The 26,066-nt window shown below is 39.4% G+C and overlaps 2 protein-coding genes and 1 long non-coding RNA gene across 8 annotated transcripts; 2 read left to right on the top strand and 1 right to left on the bottom strand.

Annotated features, from left to right (window-relative positions):
- The first annotated feature begins 544 nt into the window (after positions 1–544).
- Positions 545–10,871, top strand: gclc (glutamate-cysteine ligase, catalytic subunit). 2 transcript variants are annotated; one of them, XM_083540650.1, is made up of 17 exons: positions 545–708; positions 907–1,153; positions 4,158–4,270; positions 4,870–5,052; positions 5,444–5,557; positions 5,848–5,906; positions 6,226–6,362; positions 6,459–6,533; positions 7,104–7,220; positions 7,334–7,472; positions 7,560–7,672; positions 7,802–7,894; positions 8,017–8,121; positions 8,204–8,285; positions 8,397–8,494; positions 8,594–8,714; positions 10,025–10,871. In XM_083540650.1, exons 2-17 carry the CDS (start codon positions 1,004–1,006, stop codon positions 10,204–10,206), a joined length of 1,881 nt encoding a protein of 626 aa, XP_083396776.1. In that variant the 5' UTR covers positions 545–708; positions 907–1,003; the 3' UTR covers positions 10,207–10,871. The 2 variants fall into 2 exon arrangements, with proteins under 2 accessions (XP_083396776.1, XP_083396775.1); XM_083540649.1 differs by having other exon boundaries at positions 560–708; positions 904–1,153.
- Positions 10,872–11,444: 573 nt separating this feature from the next.
- elovl5 (ELOVL fatty acid elongase 5) lies at positions 11,445–22,485 on the top strand. 5 transcript variants are annotated; one of them, XM_083540653.1, is made up of 8 exons: positions 11,445–11,748; positions 13,126–13,190; positions 16,443–16,630; positions 18,619–18,696; positions 19,963–20,134; positions 21,197–21,321; positions 21,574–21,708; positions 22,227–22,485. In XM_083540653.1, the coding sequence occupies exons 2-8, from the start codon at positions 13,133–13,135 to the stop codon at positions 22,353–22,355; spliced, it is 885 nt and encodes a 294-aa protein (XP_083396779.1). In that variant the 5' UTR covers positions 11,445–11,748; positions 13,126–13,132; the 3' UTR covers positions 22,356–22,485. The 5 variants fall into 5 exon arrangements, with proteins under 5 accessions (XP_083396779.1, XP_083396780.1, XP_083396778.1 ...); XM_083540654.1 differs by lacking the exon at positions 11,445–11,748 and adding an exon at positions 12,036–12,130; XM_083540652.1 differs by lacking the exon at positions 11,445–11,748 and adding an exon at positions 12,171–12,214.
- LOC310725656 lies at positions 18,757–19,956 on the bottom strand. Its single transcript, XR_014533461.1, has 2 exons — positions 19,492–19,956; positions 18,757–19,265 (listed from the first exon to the last, which is right to left on the bottom strand). It is a non-coding gene; the product is annotated as an uncharacterized lncRNA (long non-coding RNA).
- Positions 22,486–26,066: the final 3,581 nt, after the last annotated feature.

Here is a 26,066-nt window from a genome sequence, read left to right as displayed (position 1 = left end):
AGAGATAACGCAGTGAGTTACTAGGACACATTGTGCTTGTGGAACTGGCAGTAGATGGTGGTGATGATAAAGTAGAAAAAAAAGAACATGATGAAGATGATGATAAAGGAGAAAAAGATAATGAAGAAGAAAATAATGATGATGATTATGAAAAATAAAAATAAAGGAGCAGGTAATGAAATAGAAAAGAAGACGAAAAGGATGATGAAGAGAAGATCAAGAAAAAGAAAAGGAGTGGAAGATGATGATGAAGAAAAAGAAGAATAAAACGAAAAGATAATTATGAAAAATAAAGGAGCAGGTAATGAAATAGACAAGAAGACAAAAAAGGATGATGAAAAAATGATGAAGAAAATGAAGAGAACAAGAAGATGAACAGCTGTCATACAGAACACTTTAGTGTATATATATATATATATAGTGTGTGTGTGTGTACTTATTTTTTTGCATTTTTCGCTGAGTCACGATGAGCCTTTTCTCTGGCGCGAGCTCCGTTGTCCTGGCAACACAGTCCGCCTCCTGGCGGAGGGGAGAAAGGCGGGAAATCGCTGAGTCATTACATGACGCACCTCAGAGCTGCTGCGCGCGCGGTCACGTGATCGACCTCGCGTCTCGCGCGGTGCTGAAGAAGAACAGGGGAAAAAAATCCCTCCCTCAGTCGGTTGGTTCGCAGCGCGCACGAGACGGAGCGCGAGGAGCTCTCAGCCGGTAAACCCCCGCCCGCGTTCACTGCTCTCCGTTACCGTCCATGAAAAAATACCGTTAAGGCCCCGTACACACACACACACACACAGTCTCCGTGCTAGGAGGCTAACACGTCCCCCCTCACCCCTGCTCTCACTGTCGTGTCTGGTCCTGACGCGTTTCTTTCTGCCTCAGCGCCGTATTATTTCTGTCCCTCAGCAGCACCAGGTCCGGGGATCGAGTCGGCCGTGTGGCGGTGAGTTTCCTGAAGGAGGTCGTGTGTGCGTGTGTTTGGGTAAAGCCTCCGCCGGTCGCGCTAATGGGCTTGCTGACTCAAGGCTCCCCACTGAACTGGAGCGAGACGAAGAAGTACGCCGACCATGTGAGGAAACACGGCATCGTTCAGTTCCTTAACATCTACAACAAGGTCAAAGACCGGCAGAAGGACGTGCTCAAATGGGGTGATGAGGTGAGTGTGAGGTGTTTTTTGCGCGCGCGCGCGCACACACACACACACACACACACACACACACACACACACACACACACAGAGTAATGTAACTCGGAAGCCACGCTGTCTAGCTCTTATCCGGCTCTAACACGGCAGCACCATTAGCTTTGCAGGTCAGTGGCTAATACGCCCCTTTTCTTCCTGTCCTATGTGCACTACATACCGGCTGCAGTGATAAAAACCATGCGCCCTAACGAGTGCCCTACGGTAGGGGAGGGAGGCTTTTGTGGATGGCGCCTGTAGCAGGTGCAGATCTGTATAACTGTGTTATAATACACTTACAATTCCAATTTAAAGTGTATTAGCTCGTGTGTGTGTGTGTGTGTGTGTGTGTGTGTGTGTGTATATATATATATATGTATATATATATGTGTGTGTGTGTGTGTATGTATATGTATATATATATATTTATATCTCTAACCCTAACCCTAGGGAGGTGGTAGCTCAGTGGTTAAGGCATTGGGCTTTGGATCAGAAGATCACAGGTTCAAATCCCACCACCACCAAGCTGCCACTGCTGGGCCCTTGAGCAAAGCCCTAAAACCCTCCCCTGCTCAGTTGTAAGTCGCTCTGGATAAGGGCGTCTGCCAAATGCCGTAAATGTAAATGCAAATGTGCATTTGCACACACACACACACACACACACACACACACACACAGACAGACAGACAGACACAAATGTGTATGTATACACACATTTTTAGTAAACTTGCTCAACAGCTTCAGCATATATTTTTTAATGTCAAGTGCGTTTATAAACATCAGTTTACACAATGCTGCTGTTTTCACTTCTGGTAGATTTAAAAACATTTTATGCATTTCGTTGTCTGTACTTTGCTATAACAACGTTGTATCTGTTTAATTGTTTGTATGTCTATTCTTTAGGGCTGCACGATTTGGGGTGTAAAGTGTCCTGTTGTGATCACTGTTGTCAATAATGCGGGAGTACGGAAGCACATTGCATTCACACAGAGAAAAAAAAATCACAGAAAGGATCTCATAATTATGAGATAAGTGGGGGCAGTCTGTGGCAGCGGAGCATTTTAGCGCATAACACCGGTTCTCATTGCGCAACCATGGAGATGTAGCAGATATCATCTGGTTTAGCGTGATGACTATATTAGTTTAATTAGGTACTGGACATTTCCTCGCTGACCTGCCCCTCCTGCTCATTAATTTACTTACGGTAAGTCGTGCTTCAGTTAATAGACACGGGGCATTAACTACTTTTATTATTATTATATTTTAACATTGACTACTAATATATGTTACACATACTGACTTTCCACTTGATAAGAGTTTGTTTCATCAAGTGGACAAACAGAATGCCCACTTGAAGAAATGTAGTAGTAATAATAATAATAATAATAAAAATATTTAAAGCCCCGTGTCTATTAACTGAAGGAAGACTTACTGTAAGTAAATGAATTCGCAGGAGGGGCAGGTCAGAGAGGAAATGTCCAGTCCACTTTGAGTTAGTGAATCTTACATAGTTCCTCTCTGCTCAGGGTTGGTGATCTTAAAGCTAAAATATCACCATATAACACCTAGCGTTGTTTTTGGCTACCAGTTCAGTGTCGATCTGCAGTGTCGATGTCCACATTAGTACACGTTTGTTTTTTGTTAGTTTTTTTTGTTAATGGCATGGAAAATCTCACATATCAGAAGTAAGTGTCCATACATGCACTTATTTATTAAATAATGTATTAAATCGCAACAATCGCACAAGCTGACATTGCGATACGATTAATCGTGCAGCACTACTATCCATCTATCTTTGTATGTATCAGTGTGTTAGAATTTGTGACATACATGTCATATTTGATGTAATGTTTTATTTTATTTTATGTTTTTTTAGTCCCGTTTATTATGCTCAAAAATCAGCCGAAAGAAAGCACCCTCTTTCGTTCGGCTATCACCTGTGCAATATTGTGCAAGTCCTCCTTGTGCCACCGATAGTTCCGATTCGTCAAGACGTGGACTCTAACCCATGAGGCGTGCCATGATACCTGCCTGGCCTATTTGTCAACGTGATGCCAGACAACCTGATTGAGCAAACCAGGCCACCATTTGGTCCAGTTCTGATGCCCATGTGCCCATTGTAGGAGCTTTCGGTAATGTACAGGGCTCCTGCTGCTCTAAAGCTAAGCAAACCTCTACAGCCTAAATTGCGATGATCTGTGTGTTCGGATTCCTTTCTATCAAAGGCGCATCACTTTTTTTTAAGCAGTTTGTGATGCAGTAGATCTTTTGTGGGATCTTGACTTTGCTCCTTGCAGTGAGCTTTTGGCAGCCATGACCCTGTCACTGGTTCACCCACTTGTCCTTCCTGGATTACTTTTGTTAGAAACTTACCCGTGCCTTTTCAGGAACATGCCACAAGACCTACTGTTTTGTAGATGCTCTGACCCCAGTAGTCCAGACATCACAATGTAGCTAATGTCTGAGTCAGTCAGTTGCTTACTCTTGCAAATTTTTCCTGTTTCCAGCAAGTCAATTTCAAGAAACGACTTTTCATGTGGTACTCGATGTACGTAGGATAAGTATTCCAGCTCCAATTTATTGTTTCCAGAAGCTTAACGCAGAAAAATGTCATGCACAGGATGTCGTTTTTTACTGAACAAGTACTAATTGTAAGTTGAACATGTTCATAAAATACGAAAGGTCAAAGTCAATTTTGTCATACAGCAAGGTATCATCAGGGCGCTTTGCTGAGCACGCATTGGAATGTTGTTAGTTTTAGATTAATCCTCTGGCCAAACAATGGATTCGATGTTTGGGTCAGATTAGGAATGTAAATGTGTGAAAGAGCCCTAGGTGGTGTCCCGTACCGTGGTTTATAAAGTTTTTTTGAATCAGGGTGTCCAAGAACAATGTTGTTTGTGTATCATTTAACAAAGGTAACTCACAGTTTGTGCTTGTATTTTGTTTTACACTTCCTGTTTTGTTTTTTTCTGCTCAGGTGGAGTACATGTTGGTAGAACTGGATGAAAAAAATGAAAAGGCTTGTCTTGTTCTGAATGGAAATGAAGTGTTGGAAACGTTGCAAGAAAAGGGGGAAAATGCCAACCCTAAGTGAGTCACTACTGCCCTTTGCTATGCAAGATCGTAGCTTGTGTTGCTCGTTATGAGAGAATATTAATTTCCTGCATCAGGGTTTTAATTTTACAAACAGTAACTCAACATCTTGTTGAATATTCAGTTTTTGAAATGTCAGATCATTAAGAAGAAGAAGAATCCTTTGTCATTGTCCTATTTTCAAAAACATTTTCATGCACTAGTTGATGCATGCTTTTTATTAGGTAAATGCTAATATATAAATAAAATTGTAAAAATGGTGTTAGAGGGTGTTAAAAGTCACCCATTCTCAAGTCTGTGTTTGCACCAGGCATGTGCATGTGAAAGAGAGATGGAGCCCGACCCAGTTTATAGTAGAGAAGTTGAAATGACTTTATTATGGCCTCTCTGTTGAACAACTAGCAAGTATGCTATTCCCCTAATACTACACATAATTCAGACTCTTCTGCACATGCAAATGTGTGTAGTGTTGATGCACAGTGTACAGGTGTATTTGTTAGTGCTCAGATGCAAATATGGGATAAGCTGAAACCCGATCCCTGAGTTGATAAGTCTTAGTTTTTGTTTGTGTTTTTTTTCCTCTTTTATTTATGCAGCCATCCAACCCTGTGGAGACCAGAGTATGGCAGCTACATGATTGAGGGCACTCCGGGGCAGCCTTATGGTGGAACGATGTCAGAGTTCAACACCGTAGAGGACAACATGGGTAAACGGAGGAGGGAGGGCTGCTCCGTGCTCAACAAAGACGAGACTCTCTGCACCATCACGTCATTCCCTCGGTAGCATGGAGCATACAGTCAGCAATTCCTAATCATTTGTATTGACCAGCAGTGGTGCACTCGTTCTCTTTAGGTCTTTGAGTCGAGCTATTCTATGATGTGCATGACTGGAATAATGACTGGAAACTCTATTCTGGAGTCAAATAGTTATTTTATTTCTTTCTGAAAATCATTGTTATCTTTGTGTGTATGCAGAGGTAATTCACGAATTTGAATGCTGCATCTATGATAATTATAGAAAATAATCACCCATAAGTCCAGAGAGAAAAGTTTAAACGCATACGTAATAATAAAACATGCTCTAGACATTAAAAATTGTTTAGTTTCAACAGTTTAGAGTCATGCATTTGTTCAGCCTTTTAGCATTTAACAGCTAATCCCTGCTTTTCAGGTTGGGTTGTCCAGGTTTCACAAAGCCAGAACAAAAGCCAACTCCCATTGAAAAAGGAGCGAGCAAGTCTCTCTTCTTCCCTGACGAAGCAATCAACAGGCATCCCCGCTTCAGGTCAGTGTTCTTACTTTCTTTTTTTTCGCTTTCAGGTTTTTCACCTCCAGCAGGTTTTATTTGGTTTTCACAAAGGGTGTGGATACTGAGAATTGTACCTCGTAAATCTGGAGGGAGTTTTTTTTTTAATCAAGAAAATGTAATTAAATATATACATAATGTACTTTGTTCTCAAAAGAGGGCATGTAACTACAATTCTGACCTGTCTAAAAGTCACGGCGTTATTATTACTGTGACTAAACTAGTGCAGTTTTCTATATATCAAGAGTTTTATCATTCGTCTGTTTCAGCACTTTGACCAGGAACATTCGTCACAGAAGGGGGGAGAAGGTGGCCATCAACGTACCGAGTGAGTCATATATTAACTTGTTCTCTGCACAAATGTACGTTGGATTTGGATGCAGTTTTATAGAAATCGTGATGTTCTTTATCGAAAATTCGAGAAAACGGAGTGTAAAAAAAAAAAAGAAAATAAGCAGGTCATGTGACTGCAGGATTGGTAAAGTATAGGGAGACAGATACAATGTATACTTTATAAAGTTCATCTGAGAACCTGATATGCTTTGTTCAAAAGCGAGGTGGCTTGAATTATTCTGAGTCGACGCTGTGCTGGCGTAACGCTATCCCCGATTGTCTCGGAAAATGTTGGCTCTTCTTTACTTTTATAGTCTTTAAAGATCAAAACACACCAAATCCATTTGTGGAGACGTTTCCTGAGGACGACGGGGAGGCGGCGAGCGCAGCCCTCTCTGACCACATCTACATGGACGCCATGGGCTTCGGAATGGGAAACTGCTGTCTGCAGGTGAAGCTGTTCATAGAGTATATTAGTTTATCACAGTGTTGTTTGTTTTGTTTATTAATTATCAAGCTTTTCTAACTGTAAAATGTTATCATTCAGGTCACATTTCAAGCTTGCAGCATCAGTGAGGCTCGATACCTCTATGATCAGCTGGCCACATTCTGCCCCATAGTGGTGAGTAATATTACAGGGTCTAAAACACTTCAGTGAATGTTGGTCTTTTGTAATTAGAAAACAAACTGGGAAGATTGTAAACCTGTTATTGTAATATATACATGTTATTTCAATAAAATTTAAGATTCAACGCCATGAAACAATAAAGGATTAGGCTTAGGTTTGGTGAGAGTGAGGGGTGAGTTGTCTGTTTGTCTGCCAACATTCACTTCAGTAAGACATCTTAAGAACAAGTAGATGTTGTGGAACCTTTAGGTTCATAGCAACAGCAAAACATTTTTTGTTTGATGCAGATCAACAGGTTAATGCTGTTGGCATAAAGTTCAACGTGTTCTTTTAATTTGTGACTGATCTGTGCTTTTTGTCAGCCCCAGGCCTGTAACAGAATCTATTACTGAGAAAGTTTCTTAACTGTTGATGTTTAAATAAAAAAAAAATAAAAAAATCCTATTCATCTTTCATATAATTAAAAAATGTGAAACTAATACGTGACTGAACACATTGATGATCTAATTTATTGCAGCGTTTTTAGACTGAGCTGTAGCTTTAAATGTGTTACGCTTTTTGCAGATGGCCCTCAGTGCTGCTTCTCCTTTCTATCATGGCTACATGTCGGATATCGACTGTCGCTGGGGCGTTATCTCAGCTTCGGTGGACGACAGAACTCGGGAAGAACGAGGTCTGGAGGTCAGAGCAGAATCTGTTGAAAATTATCTCAAACTATGGAATTAAATCAAAGCCACGTTTTCTTTTCTGAAATTCCATGTAAGCATTTTGGCCTGTGTGCTCATGTCTTACAGCCTTTAAAAAACAACAAGTTCAGGATCCACAAGTCAAGATACGATTCCATCGATAGCTACCTTTCTTTTTGTGGGGAAAAATACAACGATATAGAATTGACGAAAGACGATGAGATCTACAATCAGCTCCTGGATGGGGGTATAAAAAAAAAAAAAGCTGAATTTTACATTACATTGTTGCACCTTTGAAACAAAATCTTCATGTTAATAACAAGCAATATTGCAGGTATTGACAAACTATTGGCCCAGCACATCGCACACCTCTTTATTCGTGACCCACTTTCACTGTTTCTGGAGAAGATTCATTTGGATGATGAGAACGAATCGGATCACTTTGAGGTACTTGGTGTTTAAGTGGTCAGTTATATTGCATGCTATTTTCAGTAGATCCTTTTCAAAGCAGTAAAAAAAAAAATATCCTCCTGTGTGCATTAACTTTTTTTTTTTTTTTTTTTTTTTTTGGTACAGAATCTTCAGTCAACTAACTGGCAGACCATGAGATTCAAACCACCTCCTCCAAATTCTGACATAGGATGGAGAGTCGAGTTCCGGCCCATGGAGGTATGTGGTTTGTCAAAACTCTCTTAAATTGGACAGATTAGCATGCTAGTCGAATAATTATGCATATTTATATAGCTGTAGCGTGTGCTGATTTGTAACGGAAGCATTTCTCTCCTACTCAGGTTCAGTTAACCGACTTTGAGAACGCTGCGTATGTTGTGTTCATTGTACTCCTCACACGAGTGATCCTTTCCTACAAGTTAGACTTTCTCATTCCTTTGTCAAAGGTCTGGTTTTTTTTTACGTTTGTGTTACTAATACTAAAACACTGGTCATTTTTTGTTTAAAAATATGACCATATTTCTTCAGGTTGATGACAACATGAAAGTCGCCCAGAAACGAAACGCCGTGCAAGAAAGCATGTTTTATTTCAAGAAGGACATCTATAAAGGTAAAGAAGAACATGTTCATCGAAATGATTACATGTAGATATACTGAGAAAAAACGAAGAAGTGCTTACTGTGGTCTGACGAGCTACTAATCCAAAATCATATCCGTCAAGGCTGTAACCCGTTATTTGAATCCCAAAATGGCGTTGAGAATGACGAAGACCAGGAGGAGTACACTCTGATGAGCATTGACACGATCATCAACGGCAAGGTAAAGAGCAGATCTTCAGCCAGTCCTCCATCAAGGCTTATGTGTGACGTGTTCTGATTTTGCACTTGAAGTAAATGTTTATTGTAACGTGTTTTAAAGGAGGGAGTGTTCCAGGGACTTGTACCGATTCTGAACTGCTACCTGGAGAATATGGAGGTTGATGTGGACACACGATGCACCATCTTGAACTACCTGAAACTCATTAAGAAGCGAGCATCGGGTACGCACTGCATAAAATACCTGTGCTACGCTTCTATTTCTCCATGTGCAGTTTACTTTCCATATGCTAAAATCACACGTGTCCTGAACATGACAAAGATGAATCAACATGACCCAATGTAGGTTTCTTTGATGTAGATGTCATGGTCAGGTCACTCAGAGAAGTGCTTGGATCAGGGGTCCCGAAACCTTTTTTTTCTGTGACTGGTCGGGTTGGTCTGGAACTGAAAATTTCACAGGCCGGAGTGACTACCACAAAAAACTAATTTAGCATTCGTAGGCATTTGTTTTTTTGTTCTGCACCAAACAGTCAAATTAGCATTTCTTTTAGAGATATATATCACCTATTAAAAAAGCATTATTACTATCATATTTTTTTTTCTTTTCATTGCTACGCGTATCAAAACATTTATTTACTTATGTGTTTGGTTGGTGGGTAAAGCCTACAAATTATTACGCTATGTTAATAACTAAGGTTTATTATTATAATAAATGAATTAATGAGTACTGGATAAAAAACAAACAAGCATAACACTCCATGTTAAAATAGTATCTTGAAATTGTGCTAAAGGAAATAAATATGAATGAATACATTATAAATAATAAATGTAATGTAGCACTCGCTGTGCAGTGGTGTCAGTGATTTACCGCTAGAGGCCGCTCTTGTAACGACAGCAGATCGGAGGAAACTATCGGTGTCTCGACCTCTGTTAATAACTAAGGGAGATTTTTGTTTAAAAGGGCAACCTTTATGATCAAATACAATTTATTTCAAAAATGAATTAGAAAAAAAAAGTCTCTGGCATTTAGATGGCTGTAACAAAGGGCTGGACCCCTGATCTAGAATGTTTGATAGGAATAAAAGATAATTTTCAGTAACACTCTAAAATCAGCCTTCTCTTTCTCTCTCAAGGATTTTTTCCTTATCTTTTTCTCATCTTCTTCGCTTACTGTAACAGAGCATTTATTACACACATACAGGGGGGGGGGGGGGGGTGACCACTCGCTTCCTCTGGCCCCACCCCATTCACAAACCAGGGTTTGACCATGCCCCCTTTTGTCACATAAATCAGAATTGTTCACTAAATGATTTACATATACTTGTGATCACTGTTTTACATACTGATTGTCAACATGATTATGGTAAAAATTATGTATTCTTATCTAAATTGCAAAGCCGCAGTATTTTATTTTTTTATTTTATTTTATTTTTTTTTCCTAGCCATTTCGTTTTATTCATTGTTGATGTTCAAGTGTTGCCATAGGACCTTTTTAAATTAACATCTTGTTCATGCTTGTAATCACCCTCAGGAGAACTGATGACCATGGCAAAGTGGATGAGGGAATTCGTTGCTAAGCATCCACAGTACAAGAAAGACAGCGTGATAACTGACAAAATAAACTACGACCTGCTCCGTAAGTGCGACCGAATTGCCAAGGGAGAAGAGCAGTGCCCTGAACTGATCGGTGAGCCGGTGAAAAGAGGAAACTGAGGCAGAAGAAGAGCAAACAAATGTTTTATTTGTTGTTTTAGATTTCTGCATGAAAACTGATGACCAAAATGTTCCACAAGATAAAAAAAAAAAAAACATTCCAGACAAATTGAAGTTTTGGAGTATGAACTGCAGGGTTTCTTTTTTTTTTTTTTTTTGTACATATGAGATTTTTATGCTTCTTAAAAATCTAAATTATTTTAATAACATAAGTCAGTCAATCGGTGTCCCTGGGATCAGTTGTCTATTTTCTTCTTCTTTCTGACTCAAGATTATTTTCTGTGATTGTGTGTGTAAAGGAAACGTTTGTACATTGGTTTTCTTTGCCCATTTTAAAAGCCTGCTGTAAATAATGTTTCTTCATTAAGCTGACGAGTGCATAACAATGTTGATTTAATAGCTAACAAATGTCTGTTTCTTTCTGTTGAGAATCTCTCTCTCTCTCTCTCCATCCACACAAAATCCATGAACACCACATGTGGTTTGAAGGTGTTAAAATTGTGCTTTAATACAGAAATTCTCAGGCTAAATTCCCTCTGGGTAAAATAAATCCTTAGCATTATATCTGATTTCTGAAACAATATTTCTGCATAAGTAGCAGTTCTATTTTTGAGTCACCCACTAGGGGATGCACTTGAATGAAACACTAAATGCAGTTTTTAATGGACTAAGAGCAGATTTGAGTGAAAAAAATTATATACATATAGATATTTTTTACTTTTCTTGATCAGTCAATAAGCATAATTTATTAATATTCTGTGCCATAACCATTAAAAACACGATCTTAAAAAAAATCCTGTGATTCAACCTAATTTTTATTTCTGAAACACGTACAGATTTATATGAGACACAAACTTATAAGCATTACCCGGTAATTAACTTACCTGTGGTTAGAAATTTGTGCTTTAGACAAAACTATAATACTTTAAAAGGGTTTTGTTTTTTGTTTGATGTGCGCATGCGCAGTGCGGAGCAACTGTTGTTCGCGTTATTGTGAGAGCTGCGCTGTGATTGGTCACTGAGGACTTCAGACGAATGGGGTGATTTCGGAAGGTTTCGTGTGAAGCCCGTGGGCTGTGTTCTAATCCACACAAGGAAGTAGTGGATAGTGTGTGAGAATGTGTGTGAGAAGACACTGATTAGCAAAATAAAGTCACATTTTCCTCCATATTGAACATTTCCAGAGTCGCAACAGTGCACATGCGGTGAGGAAGTATGGGTTTATAGTCCAGGTGGAAGTGGGAGAAGGTCCTGAAGGACTTCCTGTAAGTTTTTGTGGTGTGTTTTAATCTGCTGTAGATCCTAAAATCATCATCATCATCATTAAGTGTTAGACTGGGTGTCCGACACAAATCCTGGAGCAGACTTTGTCCTATCAGGCGTTTCAATCTGTCCCGTTACACAAACACACACACACACACACACATCCCAGACTTCCTCTACTCTTCCCACACACACACACACACACACACACTCACTCTCTCGCACTCAGAAACGGAAACAGCAGGTCGCAGGGACACAAGGACGTCGGTCCACAAGCAGGTAGGTTCATCATTTCGGACGCACCGATACAAAATTAATCAATTAATTAATCAATCAATTAATTAATTAATCGTAGAATAAGAACCCATTTGTCCGGTCCGAGGATCTGACAGCGGAAACGCGATGCTGCGGGTTTGTTCCAGACTTTTAACAGCTCAGCAGCAGTTTCTACAGATTTGTGACCTGTGTGTGAGGGTGAGGGTTCTCTCAGTGTGTGCGGGATATTTTCCTTTTCCCGGGGAAAAACTCGGGAAACGTTGCCGTGTCACGTGACCTGCCGTAGGCGATCACGCGGCGTGTAAAAGCAACTTCAAAAAGTCCGGGCGTTACGGCGTCACGTGACCTGTGTTACTTCACAGAAGGACTGAAATCTCCTTATTTGGTAATAGAAACAAATTCTACTTTATTTAGTACAGGTCAGTGTGTTACTGAGGAGGATGATGATGATGATGATGATGATTCTTCGGTAATTGTTGTTTTGCTGAATGGGATTATGGCGGAGAACATCACAGGTGTCAGAGTTTTCTACACACACACACACACGGAGAACATTTTCTCCACACACACACTCATACCGCAGCTTCTCATTTATGATGTTTCGCTCCACAGTAATGAGGAAGGCCGTGTTTAGTGAAGCGTAATGGAGAAATGTAGTGTGGACATTTCCTCCAAATGTAACGTTAAATAACTGAAAACAATGTTTACACGGTTAAAACCCCACACCGCTGAGTACCAGGAAGTGAAGATCTCCTCATGGTGTCTTCACACCAGGCTCTCATTCCAGCCACCATGTGGGGGAAAAGGAACTGTCACAACATCTTACAAACTATTGGAATTCTGTTTCCGTTCACATCAGCGTCTTTAAGGTTTTATCGACCTGTTAACATGGATGGATCATCTCATGAATAATGTGTGCTATTGAACCTGCAATAACTTTTTGCACTGAGCATTGATAAATATATAGAACTTTATTTATCTACGTTTACACACAGTCCCCTTCAAAATAGTCTCCCAAGCGTTACTGCAACGTTTGGACCATATCCTGGAAGACTCTTCCTGCAATTTGCTTTGGATCTCCTCAGCACCAGTTGCACAGCTCCACAGGACGATATCTTTTGGTTCACTGAATTATGATATTCGGTGCTCCCTGTGACTGTGCATGCAGCTTTTTGATGCTTTTTCAATACTGAAACTTTTTGCTCCTCCCTCATATGTAGGTAAATGTTATTTTGATTTTGACGTACAATAAAGTGTGATCGCTTGTAGGTTGTAACTGGGTGTAGCTACAGAACCGGTCGCTCGTACTGAATTCCCACATATTCGAACGTGATCAGTTTCGGAAAAAATTCTAACGAATCTTTCTCCTCTTTTCCACAGGCTAGAGATGGAAAGCATTAACCACAGGCTGAACAAATATTTTGACTCATTAATGGGTCCCAGGGGTAAGTTATCTCTCGTTCCTGCCTCAATCTTCATGTAATGCCTCACGTGTAAGCAATGCGGTGTTGAGGTTTGTCCAAGTGAACACGTTTTAATAAAATCCTTCTCACGAGTCCCAGTGAACCGTAAACTCACTCCATGCTTGAGTGGTCGCTTCTCTTCTGTGCTCCAGGAGGTTTTTTCAAACAGGCACTTGTGGACCTTCTCACTTTTATTGTCCATTAAAGTTAGAGGGTCGAGTGATTGTCTGTGATTGTCTGTGATTGTCTGTGGTCATCAGTGATTGTCAGTGATCATCAGTGATCGTCTGTGGTCATCAGTGATTGTCAGTGATCGTCTGTAGTCATCAGTGGTCGTCAGTGATCGTCTGTAGTCATCAGTGGTCGTCTGTAGTCGTCAGTGATCGTCTGTAGTCATCAGTGGTCGTCAGTGATCGTCTGTAGTCATCAGTGGTCGTCAGTGGTCGTCAGTGGTCGTCAGTGGTCGTCTGTGGTCAGCTGTGGTCGTCTGTGATCATCAGTGATCGTCTGTGATCATCAGTGATCGTCTGTGATCGTCAGTGATCGTCAGTGATCGTCAGTGGTCGTCAGTGGTCGTCAGTGGTCGTCTGTGATCGTCTGTGATCATCAGTGATCGTAGCAACCAACAAAATTCAAATAAACAGCCAGATGGAAAGGTTTTAAGGAGGAAAACAGAAGAAAAGTGATCATAAAATAGATCAATTTCACAATAAACAGGTCACTCAACTGTGCCCACACTTAACAATTTTGTAACTTTCTAAACAGTCCTTTTTTGGGCAAGTTTACCAAATTAGCTCAATTAGTTCTGAGCTCCGTTCCACCGAATGTTCAACATCCGTCCGATTGTGAGGTGATTTAATGCTCACACTCCTTTTCAAGTCATTCCACAGGTTTCTGGTAGGATTTCAACTCGGGTTTAAATCCTGTTACTCAGAATCCATTCCTTTGTTTGTGATGTGGAGTTGACCGAGGGAAGGGTGTGTGCTCTAATCCCTGACCTTCCACTGCCTCCAGAGCGATTAAGTATGTTTCAAGAATGTTCTAGAGCATTTCTGAAACAATTATATTATAAATAATAGTATAAATAATATATAAATAAAATAAATATAAAAACTACTTCCTGTGGGCTCACCACCTGCAGGAGAGACTGTAAGGGACGGTGCTGTGAGGATTGGGCAGCAGTCGAAGGCGGGGGCCTGCTTAGACTGCTGCCCCCGCGACCCGAATTACAGATAAGCGGGAGAAAATGAATGAATATAAAAACTAAATAGAACATGATTTTAATGCAATACATGTTTTTATTATTATTGATTAAATTGAGTAATTTATTAAATGGGCACAAATTAAATGGATTATATAAAATTAAATAAATGAAAAACTGTGGAATTGTCAAGATTTTCCCTTTTCAAGAGAAATTCCTGAAGCTGTACATCAAATGCAAATGAATTTGTGTTCGCGAGACTCGCTAAAAACGTTGGCGATGGCAGAAAGTGGCTGCAATTTCACGCCTACGCAAAAACAATTTACTACACGCAACAAAACATCCGGAGCGAGCAGCCGCAGTGACATCGCGCTAACCCGAGTTTCTTCTTTATACCCCCGACGTTGTTGTGTATGTTTCAAATTTTAATAACAATAATTATAATTAATTACGCTGCGCTCAAAGTGCGAGGCGGAGACTAAACAAACCTGTGGTTCACCACTTAATACGTCCGTGAGGAAACATGGATTATTACTATGTTCTGCACGTAAAAAAGGATTGTAAATTCTTGTCAACCTCTGTAATATCTTGTGCTACATGTGATGTCATTTGTGACACAGAGACATACTTCTGTCCACGTTCACAAGATGGTGGATCGTTTGCCAAACATTGCGTTACATGAAGACGCTTGTAGGACAGGGACGCCCAATCTTATCTGTGTTGGTGCAGGTTTCTATTCCAAACAAGCACGAGCCACATCAGATTCTCCAGATGTGCAAGTGGATAAATGTGCAGTCAGTTGTGATTTTCTGATTTCTCCGGAATGAAAGAACACCCTCGTGAAAACCCTCACCCTCACCCCCTCCTTGTGGTGAAGTTTCAGAAATCCTGGATGCAGCAGTAAAACATTTAGAGGATTTCCCGGTTCATTGATAAGGTTAAAGGCTAGGTCCCCTGGTGGTCTAGTGGTTAAGATGCAGCGCTCCCACCGCTGCGACCCGGGTTCGATTCCCGGTCAGGGAACCATCCCCAGCCACTCTTAGTGCCGGTCCCAAGCCCGGATAAATTGGGGAGGGTTGCGTTAGGAAGGGCATCCAGCGTAAAACATGTGCCAAATCAAACGTGCGGAGGATCCGCTGTGGCGACCCCTAACGGGAGAAGCCGAAAAGAAAGTTTATTGATAAGGTTAAAGGCTCTGACACAAAAACATCTGTTTTTAACCTGAGCTAAACGTCTGGTTTTTAAAGGAACGTTTTCTACATGAGGAGGGATTTGGACTGTAATTAATATCAACAGCTACAACGTGGTCAGGAACACAATTCGCATGAACAGTTCTGCATTTAAGCGTTCATCCCTGAACACATCCCTCATTCATCAGGGAACTGTAATGAATGGACATTCAGTGTTGAGGATAAGGAATTGGTTCCCTTGGGTCTGGTTCTTCCTCATGATATCTCGGGGAGTTTTTCTTCGCTACTGTTCACTCATTAGGGATACATTTATACAGAACAAACTGATGGGCACTAAACTTATACATTCCAACATAAAATATTAATCTCTGTAAAATGTCTTTCATGTCCAAATACTGGAGGACAAAATGTTATTCAACAGCATCTGTTTATTTCAGTGAAGCAAATGTAAAATGCGTTTACTGATTTAAACATCGTTCAAGTTTTCCATCATTGTGACGTAGACTGAACCTGATGTCTACAATGCCACATGTGGAATAAATCATATTCTACAAAGCAGAAGATCAAACGTTTTTGAATGTTTCATTAGTTTACATTTAAATGGCAGTTAATGAAGTTTTAATTGATTTTATTTCCTTAACATTTACGTGTCAAGTCAAATCCTTTACATTGCTTCCTCTTCCTCTAAATGTTTCTTGTTCTTCAGGAACCTGGTGTGAAATACACGTTTGCTGATGTCTAATGTAACGTGATTTAATGCAGAAATTCATATTAGCTACAGGAACATGAAAGTAAATTTATAAAATGGAGCTTCAATTGCTTTTCCTTTCCTGCACTTTTCAGATCCCCGTGTGAGAGGCTGGTTACTCCTGGATAACTACCTGCCCACTCTGGCCTTCACCATCATGTACCTCCTGATCGTGTGGATGGGGCCGAAGTACATGAGGAACAAGCAGCCGTTCTCCTGCAGGGGGATTTTAGTGGTGTATAATCTGGCGCTCACGCTTCTCTCCCTGTACATGTTTTATGAGGTGGGTCAAAGGATGTTTTTTTCAGGTGACTGATTTACGTACGTGAAGGATATTTACATCCAACACATTTCAACCTCAGACTAACACAGGAGCGGTAAAGTTCACGAGGAAATTTGGAGTTAAATCTAATTGACCTTTTTGCAGGATGCGACTGAAAATCACTTAATCACATTCTGTTTTTTTCATTTGTGTTCACAATTCAGAGATTTACAGGTGTTTGGGTGCAGTTTCTTAAAAAGAACGCTATAAAACGAAGAGAATAGACTATTGGGAATAAAAGGTATATTTTTGCCGATGAGTATGTATATCATTAAAAAAACGCTGAGTCGGCGATTCTGAGCCCAGCAAAGCCACTAGTGTATTAAATACAGTAAAAAATAAAATAAAAAAAAAAGTAGCTTGAAAATTGTTGAACTTAAATACAGAAATAAGTAACTTAAATGGATTTAATAACAGAGAGTGAATTATTAAGGTGTTGGTCCACTACCAGACTCCACAACAATGTTTTAGATTCTCTCCATTCTGCCTGTTGTTCCTCTAAAGTGGATGCTGCTTAATGAAGTGCATGATCCAAAATCACTTAACTGTTTAACTGGCAGTGAAGACCATAGCAAATTATTTAACCATTTAGTTGGTCCTCCTGCCCTGTGGATGGTGGTGAGGGTTTTCCTGGAAGACTATAAGAAAGTTTCATCTTAGGATACATTTGTTTAGATTCTAAAGGATTAAATAAACCCCAAAGCAAACTCCAGCAAATTCCTGCCCTGTATAACAGATCTACTGTTTTGATTTGGAGTTTGTCACCCATCTGAATCCACATTGTACTTGGACCATTGTTCATTGTTTTCTTCTCAACACTCCCGTGTCACATGGTTCTCACAGCAGAAGTGAATCTGCAGAGATTGGGGGCAGTGAGTTGGCATGTGTGATGCCACGTTATGATCTTTGATCATTACCTAATGGCTAAAGTCCACGTTAAGTCCAAGCCAACCGTCCAACACAACGCACAATAAAACTTTATGGAGATTTTTTTATTGGATTTATTTTTATTTTTTTACCTGTGCAATGTTTCATTTCTCTAACGAAGAGGTCGGTACGAACACATGACTATAAAAGGCTAAAGGAAGTGTAGTAGTGTAGTACAAATTCTACACTACACGAGTATGGGAATATTTAATAAAAAAAAATATGCTGTGATATAATAATCAAATAATAACAGCAAATTATAACATAAACAAAAATCTTGACACTTTGGCATAATGAGATATTTCTGTAATAGATTTACTTGACAGCTTTAGTTGTTCTTAGGAACCACCTGTCCAAAATGAGCTCATATATTCCTGCTAATATTTTTGTAATTTCTTCTAGAACATTAATAAACCCATTAATACCCAGAACTTTGGAAGAAAAGCAGGATGGTGTTGTATTATAGTACGAGCTCCAGATGTACAAGTTCATCTGACAGATTAATTATCTTGGTATATTTGCCTGATCTGCATATTTACTGGAGCTTGACCGATTTATCGATTTTGCTGATTAATTGGTACCGATAGTCGATTGCTGGAACTATTCAATATTGGTAAAAATCACTAACGATTTTCCGGCCCGCTGTTATACTGAGAGCGGCCTCTAGGGGGAATCAGTGACGCCACGTGCTGTTTGTTTTTATACGCAAGACTTGGCGCTGCATAGAGATTATTTTTAATGTTACAGTACTGTTTTTTTTTTTTATATTTATTTTTGTAATATAGTTCAGTACTATTTTATATAGAGTTTGTTGTTGTATTCATTAAAATAAAAAACTCAGTTGATTAATTGGGTATCGGAAACCACGATCCAACGTAGCTATCGGTAAAATCGTTCGACCTCTAATTAGATTTCCACAGACGGTCACCTCATTGACCGAGTTGCATATTTACTAGAAATATTGTGAGTCTGTTTTTGGATTGGTAAAGTGTTTATACGCAGCTCTTTTCTTTCCTCTGCAGCTCGTGGCTGCTGTGTGGCAAGGCAGCTATAATTTCTTCTGCCAGGACACTCACAGCGGAGGAGCAGCTGACGACAGGGTAAAACATGTACACCACACCTTCAAATGTGATTTCTCCATTGTGTTTGGAATCCTGTGCTTTAGAAGTCTCTCCTCCAATCGCTCCTGAGACGTCGAGTTGCATAAAACCCACATGTTGTGCAACGTTTGTGTGCCTGCCAGATTAATGACATCATTGGCTAGTCTTTGAAAAGTCAAGCACAGCACAGTGCAGTGAACCTGAGTCAGAATCAGCAAACATGCCAAGCTTATATAACACACACGCGCGCGCACACACACACACACACACACACACACACACACATACCTGTGTTACCTTGTTGGCAGCAGAAACAAGGTAATTAAATCTTATTAAGCAACTTTAAAATATTTCGCCTGTCCTCACAAAGCCAGTGATTCATGGATCAGAGGTTTTTATAGCTTGAAGCTGTAACTGTACCATACAACATTCACGTTCTGGGGTATTTTACAGTATTTGCTCACAACGTTTCACTATAGTTTAATAGAGAAGGTATTTAAGAAGCGTGTAATACTAAAGTACACAAACGCACACACGTCGGATTTCTGTTCATTGTTAAAAGTCACAACCTTCAGCCTTGTTAGTAAAAGTGTGAAGATAAGATTCTTTACTCGAGAGCCGTGCATATTTCTTTTGAAGATAAGCGGGAAAAAAAGGAAAATTGCATTAATGGTTTATTAGTCGTTTATTGTACGAATCACCGTTAGTTTCACTGGCTCAAAAGTGATCACGACTGACACGCAGATAAATAATGGCTGTAATGGTGCATCTTTTATTTTCCCAACCAAAGTCTACACTCAAGAATCACCTTCATGAATGTAAATATAGAAGGTTTATCTCAAGAATGCACAGCACTGGTAAAGCTCAGGAACTGAAAGGCCAGATTAGATGACTGAGAAGTGTAGAGAAGGAAAGGAACAGCTTGTGATCCAAAGCAAACCAAGAGCACTTTAAGGCAAAGAAATGTCTGTAAAAGACTGTCAGTCTCCTGATCTGAAACCTGAGCGTGATCTTCACTTTTTGAAGACCAAACTGTGATGTTCATAGGATTCAGATTGCAGGCAGACTGCATTCAAGTATTATGAATAATTGTTCAATTTATAATGATGTTCGTTTTGTCCAGTTACTTTTGAGCCAATAATAATAATAGGACTAGGAAAAAAAAAAAAAGCCTAATTTGTGTATAAAAATGCGAAAATAACAGAATGATTTGTTGGATGGTTTTGTTATTTACTGTTCACACCGTAATCACCAACGTCTCTGCAGATCATTCACGTGCTGTGGTGGTACTACTTCTCCAAGATCATCGAGTTTATGGACACCTTCTTCTTCATCCTGCGCAAAAACGACTACCAGATCACCTTCCTGCACATCTACCACCACGCTACCATGGTGAACATCTGGTGGTTCGTCATGAACTGGGTGCCGTGTGGACATTGTGAGTGTCACTTAAAAAAAAATATCTAAAGCAATGTTCACCAAGGCAACACGTTCAGACTCCTGACATAGGCACCACATCGATCATTCGCAGTGTGTGTGTGTGTGTGTGTGTGTGTGTGTGTGTGTGTGTGTGTGTGTGTGTGTGTGTGTTCAGTAAGAGCTACCACAGGTAATCTATCTCAGGAATTGGTCAACCTGGCTCGGAAAGCTCTAGGTCACATTATCTAATCAGTTGGTCTTTAAACTCCTTTATCTTTAACACAATCTTACAGCGCGCGCGCACACACACACACACACACACACACACACACACACACACACACAGTCAGTCAGTCAAATGAAAATGTTGTCAGCATATCCAGATGTTTGACGCCTGACCCTTTACACCTATAAAAAACAGCACTGACGTGCTAAATTAATAGGTATTTAATCATTTAAATGTATGCATGAATATAAATTATAATAATTAAATATTGAGTAAAATAACGCAACCCGTAAAAATGATCGGTATGATTTTTTTTGCTGATAGTCAACTTTCGGTGCAGATGAATCGGATTTTACAGCATGTTTGTGGAGATTTGGGTTCATTCAGCCTCAAGAGCATGAGTGAGGTCAAGCATTGATTTATTAATCGTTAGTAAGCACCTGGTCAGGGTTAGTGTGGATTTAATGAGTCTGTTTAATTCTTGTTTTATGTTCATGTCAAGTGAACCAATTTTTAATATTTATGAATACGTTTGTAAGTGAGGTTAGAAAACAACCGACTCTCACACATGACCTAAAGGAATGCTGCTGCTGAGGTTGAAGAACTGATAGAACCAGCTTTCACTTCCATGCTTGTATTAACACGGCCGTCTGTGTTTCCTCCGGGAGACCAGTTAGAGTTTATTACACACTTTTAATAACAGGTTTAGGCCACGCCTACTTTTAATTTAAACCTGAGATTTTTTTTGTTTACTTCATGAACTGATTTTTTTTTTTTGTCACTTTTTTTAAGGTCTAAACCGAATTTTCCTTCGTTTATCGACTTTAACGTTCTCTTTCGCTTTGGTTTCCGCAGCCTATTTCGGCGCCACCTTTAACAGCTTCATCCATGTGCTGATGTACTCTTATTACGGGCTCTCCGCCATTCCTGCCATGCGTCCATACCTCTGGTGGAAGAAGTATATAACGCAGGGACAGCTGGTGAGCTGCCTTTCATTTGATTTCATATTTATAATTTTTCTCCATGTCACATGACCTTTGTTTGTTTTAATAGATTTTACACTCATTTTGTTGATGTGATTCTTAACTGAATGCCACTTTTATCCAAAGTGATAGTAATATTATTCGGGTTTTGAAGTCCGGGACACACACTTTCTTCAGACGTATGTAATATATATATATATATATATATATATATATATGAAATACGGAATCGTGTTCTTGCTCTAAAAGATCCAGTTCGTCCTGACCATGTTCCAGACATCCTGCGCTGTGGTGTGGCCCTGCGGCTTCCCCAAAGGCTGGCTGTATTTCCAGATCAGTTATATGATCACACTCATCATTTTCTTCCTAAACTTTTACATCCAGGTGAGAATACATTTCACCATCATAAAGCATTTAAAGATTAAAGAAATGCATGTGTTCTGGAAATGCGTGTTTTTTCCAGTTCGGTCATCTCCATTAAATTCTATTAAATAGTCAACCATTAAAAAAAAAAAAAAAAAGCTGAAAAGGATTAAATACATTTTAATTTTTATAGCCTTTATAGCTTTTCATATTCAGGAACATCTGCCACAAAAACAAAAAAAAAACCTACAAAAAGTGATTATGTAGAGTGTACAGGCCGAGGCACCTGATCATCACATATAGATGTTAATGTTGGACTTTCCAGTCCAGATTTATTCTCCCTGGTGCAGTTATGTAAAGCTACAGCAGATACACTCTAGATAATTACATGAGGGTGTGATGGCCAGGTGTCCACATACTTTTGAGGATATAGTGTCCATCTTGAAGGACCTGGTGTTATCAGTGCATGAGTGTAGAGTCCTGAACCTGCACCCAGATCAAGTTGTTGTTGTTTTTTTTTTTTTTTCTCTGTACATCAGACGTATAAGAAGCACGGAGCCGGGAAGAAAAAGGACCACAGACACCATGCGGTCAAATCGGCGAACGGCCATTCGAACGGCGTGACTCATACAGAAACCGTCACGCGCAGGAAGCTGAGGGCAGACTGAGGACTCGTCCATGGACTCGGTTCCTCTACCTTCCTGTAGCACTTCTGTGAACGTCTGGAAAGACCTTCCCAAATCTAAACACTGCAGAGAGAGAGAGAGGGAGAGAGGAGAAGAGAAAATCAAAGTTAAATCCATATTAATCTTCAACAGGGTCGTAACTTTAGGTAAAATAGAGCATAGATTGAAAAGGATCAGAGTTCCGTGGAAACTCGTAGAGAAATTGATTGCGTTGTATGTGTGAGGGTCTGGAAAACCCCGGGACATACTGTAGGTACATGGGTTTTTTACGGTTATGTTCATTATATATATATATATATATATATATATATATATATATATATATATATATATATATATATATATATATATATATATATATATATATATTTTTTTTTTTTTCTTTTCTAAAATCTGAAGGGTTTTTTCACGGCCCCCACACATATTAACTTGACTGTTCTACAAGATGAGATGATTCTTTAATATAGAAGCCAAAAATTCTCATTTAAGTAAAAGACCTTCAATTTTCAAAATAGACGAAAACAGAATTTAGTAAATACCAGAGCATTATCTGCAGTGTTTGTTTGTTTGTTTGTTTTTTGTGGGGTCCAAAAAAATATTTTTTTTCTTATTAGTGTAAATGTTCTATTTTTTTAATTTTTTTTTTTATTTAATGACTGCATTCACCTGAGTTACAAATATTAACACGAATTTCCTGTATAAGTTTTGCTCTAATTACAGTGTATTTGAGTCGAATAGACGCGCTGTAAATCCACACTGATTGGTGTTTTATCGGATCCATGAAAATCCAAACACCAGGAAACACCTGAACATCTTTAACATTAAATGACTTTACCGTGTTATATTTTTTATTGCTTCCATAATATCAGAGCCACAACAGGTCCCACTAGAACTTGGGAATAAGTAGATGTGAAATATTCAGTTCTCATCAAGCAGTTTTACAAAATTAAATACAAAAATCTTTACTACTTAAAATATATTTCACGATTTGACGTGAGCAAACCGTGAAGATTCCCCTGACCAGAAAATTAAACTATCACAGATCCAGTTTATACCTCATTATGTGTTGAACCTCGAAAAGCTCTGTGCATCGTTCCTGCTCTTCAGCATCATGTCGCTATTGTAAAGTGTACTGTACTGTATCATCTCCACTTACGTATAAATCCGTAAACACACCCAGTTCCTGAGCAGGTATGAGCTTAAGGACTAGTAGCTATAAAAAACAAGTCCAGGATGCGCTCCAAATAATCAACCAATCCCAGTGTGTCAAATCACCACACGATAAAATCCTGCTAATTGAGTGATCCATGTATGTAGAACGAACGTTGGTGAGACTTCTGCAAATCATAGAAGTTGCTTTCAGTTAAATACGGAGTTAGAAAAGTGCAGGATCTTAAGTTTCGTTCATTTTGATGATTTCTTGAATATACTTTACATCTAGTTGTCAGCGCATGAAGTCAGTCTGGTTTCACTTAAACACCTGAGATTAAAGCGACTACATGAATCTGGTGAACTTCACCTTCAGTAGCACTTCAGATTATAATGAAACTCTGACTCTCTCACCATTCTAGTGATAATTTCCAGTGATTTGAGATGCATGAATCAGTGTACAAATAAACCGAAGCGCTAAAGATCTCTGATTAAATCGGCGGTTTGATTCGAATAAACTAATTTACTAAAGTAATGTATCTACTGTTGGGTATCAGCATTCTGTGACAAGCCCGCCCTCTAGTGGTGATTCATATAGTGATGTATTGAAGCTAATAGTTCAGAGTAAGAACAATGTGAGCTAGCACGACTCAATCATCTGCCAGCATACACAACAGTAATAATGTTTTATGTGCACGATGACCGTTATAGCGCCATCTAGAAACCACAAAGAGCAACAGTAATGTGCGTCTCTACAACGTGTGCTGTGCATCGTCTAATTATGTGCCTATAATAATCAAATGGAGTTCAGCTTCTACTGCACCATTTATACTAAACAATGACTTCATTAGGAACTCCTGTAGATCTGCTCCTTCATGATTCCTGTGGGTTTGGTGCTTCATTCAATTGAAGCATTCATGTCAGCTCACACTATGCTAATTAGGAACTAATGCTATGCTAGGAATTCCTAATAAAGTGGTCAGCGAGTGAGTTTTGATGACTGTACACTTTTTTTCCCACGTGCCACTACCAATAGAATCTCTTACCCTTATAAAACACTAACATTGTTTTTAAACTAGCATTTTCTCTGTGCTTTGTGTTTCTTTATTTGATACAGGGTTCATTATCATAACTACATATAAAAAACACGTTCGGATCTGTTGGATCGAAGCTCGTAAAATATTGCACAGAAGCGAAGTAAAAACGTGTCCTCGTATGTTTTTAACACATTTTCTGAAACCTGTGATGCAGGAAAGTGTAGAAACGACTGTATAGCACGATTAAAATAAAGGCCGTAGTGTTTATCCTGACTCGTGTGCTCGAAATCTGTTTACGCAATTGCCTGTTATGAAAAGAGCGACGTATTTAATAGTAGAATTGATGATCTGTAGCCAGAGCTGATTGGATATAATGCAATATATTGTAAGAAAAAGGTTTCTTGATGAATGGTTCGGACAATTTTCTCCACAAACCAAAGTGGATGAGTTCTTGTTCCTCGTAAGTTGTTTGTGTTGACTTTCACCATTTTTGTTTCATAGAACACATTTACAGCAATAATCCAGATTAAGGAACCCATCGAGGAGCCAAAGTCGAAAATCAGTAGAAGTCATCAGAAGTTGTTCCCAACCATAAGCCCTAAAAATCAGGTCTACACAGGTGCGTGATCTTTACCTTCTCCTGGCTCTGCCATCCTTTCACCATCACCCTGATTCCAGACATGGTAAAAAAAAAAAGTTCTGTAGAACTTAACTTGGATCGTATGGGATGGGAAGAGTATGGAGATGGAAGAATGACGGGAAGAACAATCACAAGTAGCCAAATCCAGTTGGCGCTCCCTGTGACTGTGCGTAGCCGTGTGCTGCCATCTGTTGGAGTGTTCTAAAACTACTTAAATCTTTGATACCACCTCGTTTTATGTGCTCAGACTCGGCTAAATGCTTTAAAACTTATAAGATGGACCTGAAACATTTCAAAAGCAACCTAATTCTTTTTATGGCAAAGTCCAACTGAGCTGCATTTGACTTGTCGAATGCAAACGTGAAGGCAATCGAAGAACAAGCAGGAACTGAAGAGAGTTGTGGTATAGACCTGGTAGAGCATCCACAGGGAAGAAACCCACTGGCTGGTGATGGTCATTTCCAGATATGAATTATTTTCACGTCGGTACGTTTGTTAAGATGCTTCTCAGCAAACCTTTGCTTGAAAGTCAGCGTACCTGAAGGCAAACAAAACTCTTCAGCACCCTGTGTAAGATTGAGATGGTGGAGATGACGGGTGCTAACATACAAGTTATCGAGAACCCTTGTTAGCATAGTCAAATCCTTTAACTAAAATGCAGGTGTGAATACATTTGAAACTGTAAAAAGGAAAATAAAAGGTTGAAACATGAAGGAAGTTATTTGTTCAAAATTTACTGCAGCCCCAAATGAATAAAAATTCAACTGAAGGAAAGTATTAAAGGTAAGAAGAATGGAAGAAGAAAAGGAAAGAGCATTTAAGCAGGCAAATAAACTGAGAAAATATTTGAATGAAACAAACAAATAA

Source organism: Silurus aristotelis, assembly GCF_946808225.1.
Source record: "Silurus aristotelis genome assembly, chromosome: 4".
Lineage (NCBI taxonomy): Eukaryota > Metazoa > Chordata > Actinopteri > Siluriformes > Siluridae > Silurus > Silurus aristotelis.
This window is presented reverse-complemented; position numbering and strand designations above follow the sequence as displayed.

Excerpts from the sequence above, each read along its gene's own strand:
- gclc (XM_083540650.1), top strand. The coding sequence starts at position 1,004 with ATGGGCTTGCTGACTCAAGGCTCCCCACTGAACTGGAGCGAGACGAAG. Across the intron at positions 5,053-5,443 it reads ACCATCACGTCATTCCCTCG|GTTGGGTTGTCCAGGTTTCA; the intron begins GTAGCATGGAGC and ends CCTGCTTTTCAG. Across the intron at positions 7,221-7,333 it reads GGGAAGAACGAGGTCTGGAG|CCTTTAAAAAACAACAAGTT; the intron begins GTCAGAGCAGAA and ends CATGTCTTACAG.
- elovl5 (XM_083540652.1), top strand. The coding sequence starts at position 12,186 with ATGATGATGATGATGATGATGATTCTTCG. Across the intron at positions 21,322-21,573 it reads ATATAACGCAGGGACAGCTG|ATCCAGTTCGTCCTGACCAT; the intron begins GTGAGCTGCCTT and ends TTGCTCTAAAAG. Across the intron at positions 21,709-22,226 it reads TCCTAAACTTTTACATCCAG|ACGTATAAGAAGCACGGAGC; the intron begins GTGAGAATACAT and ends TCTGTACATCAG.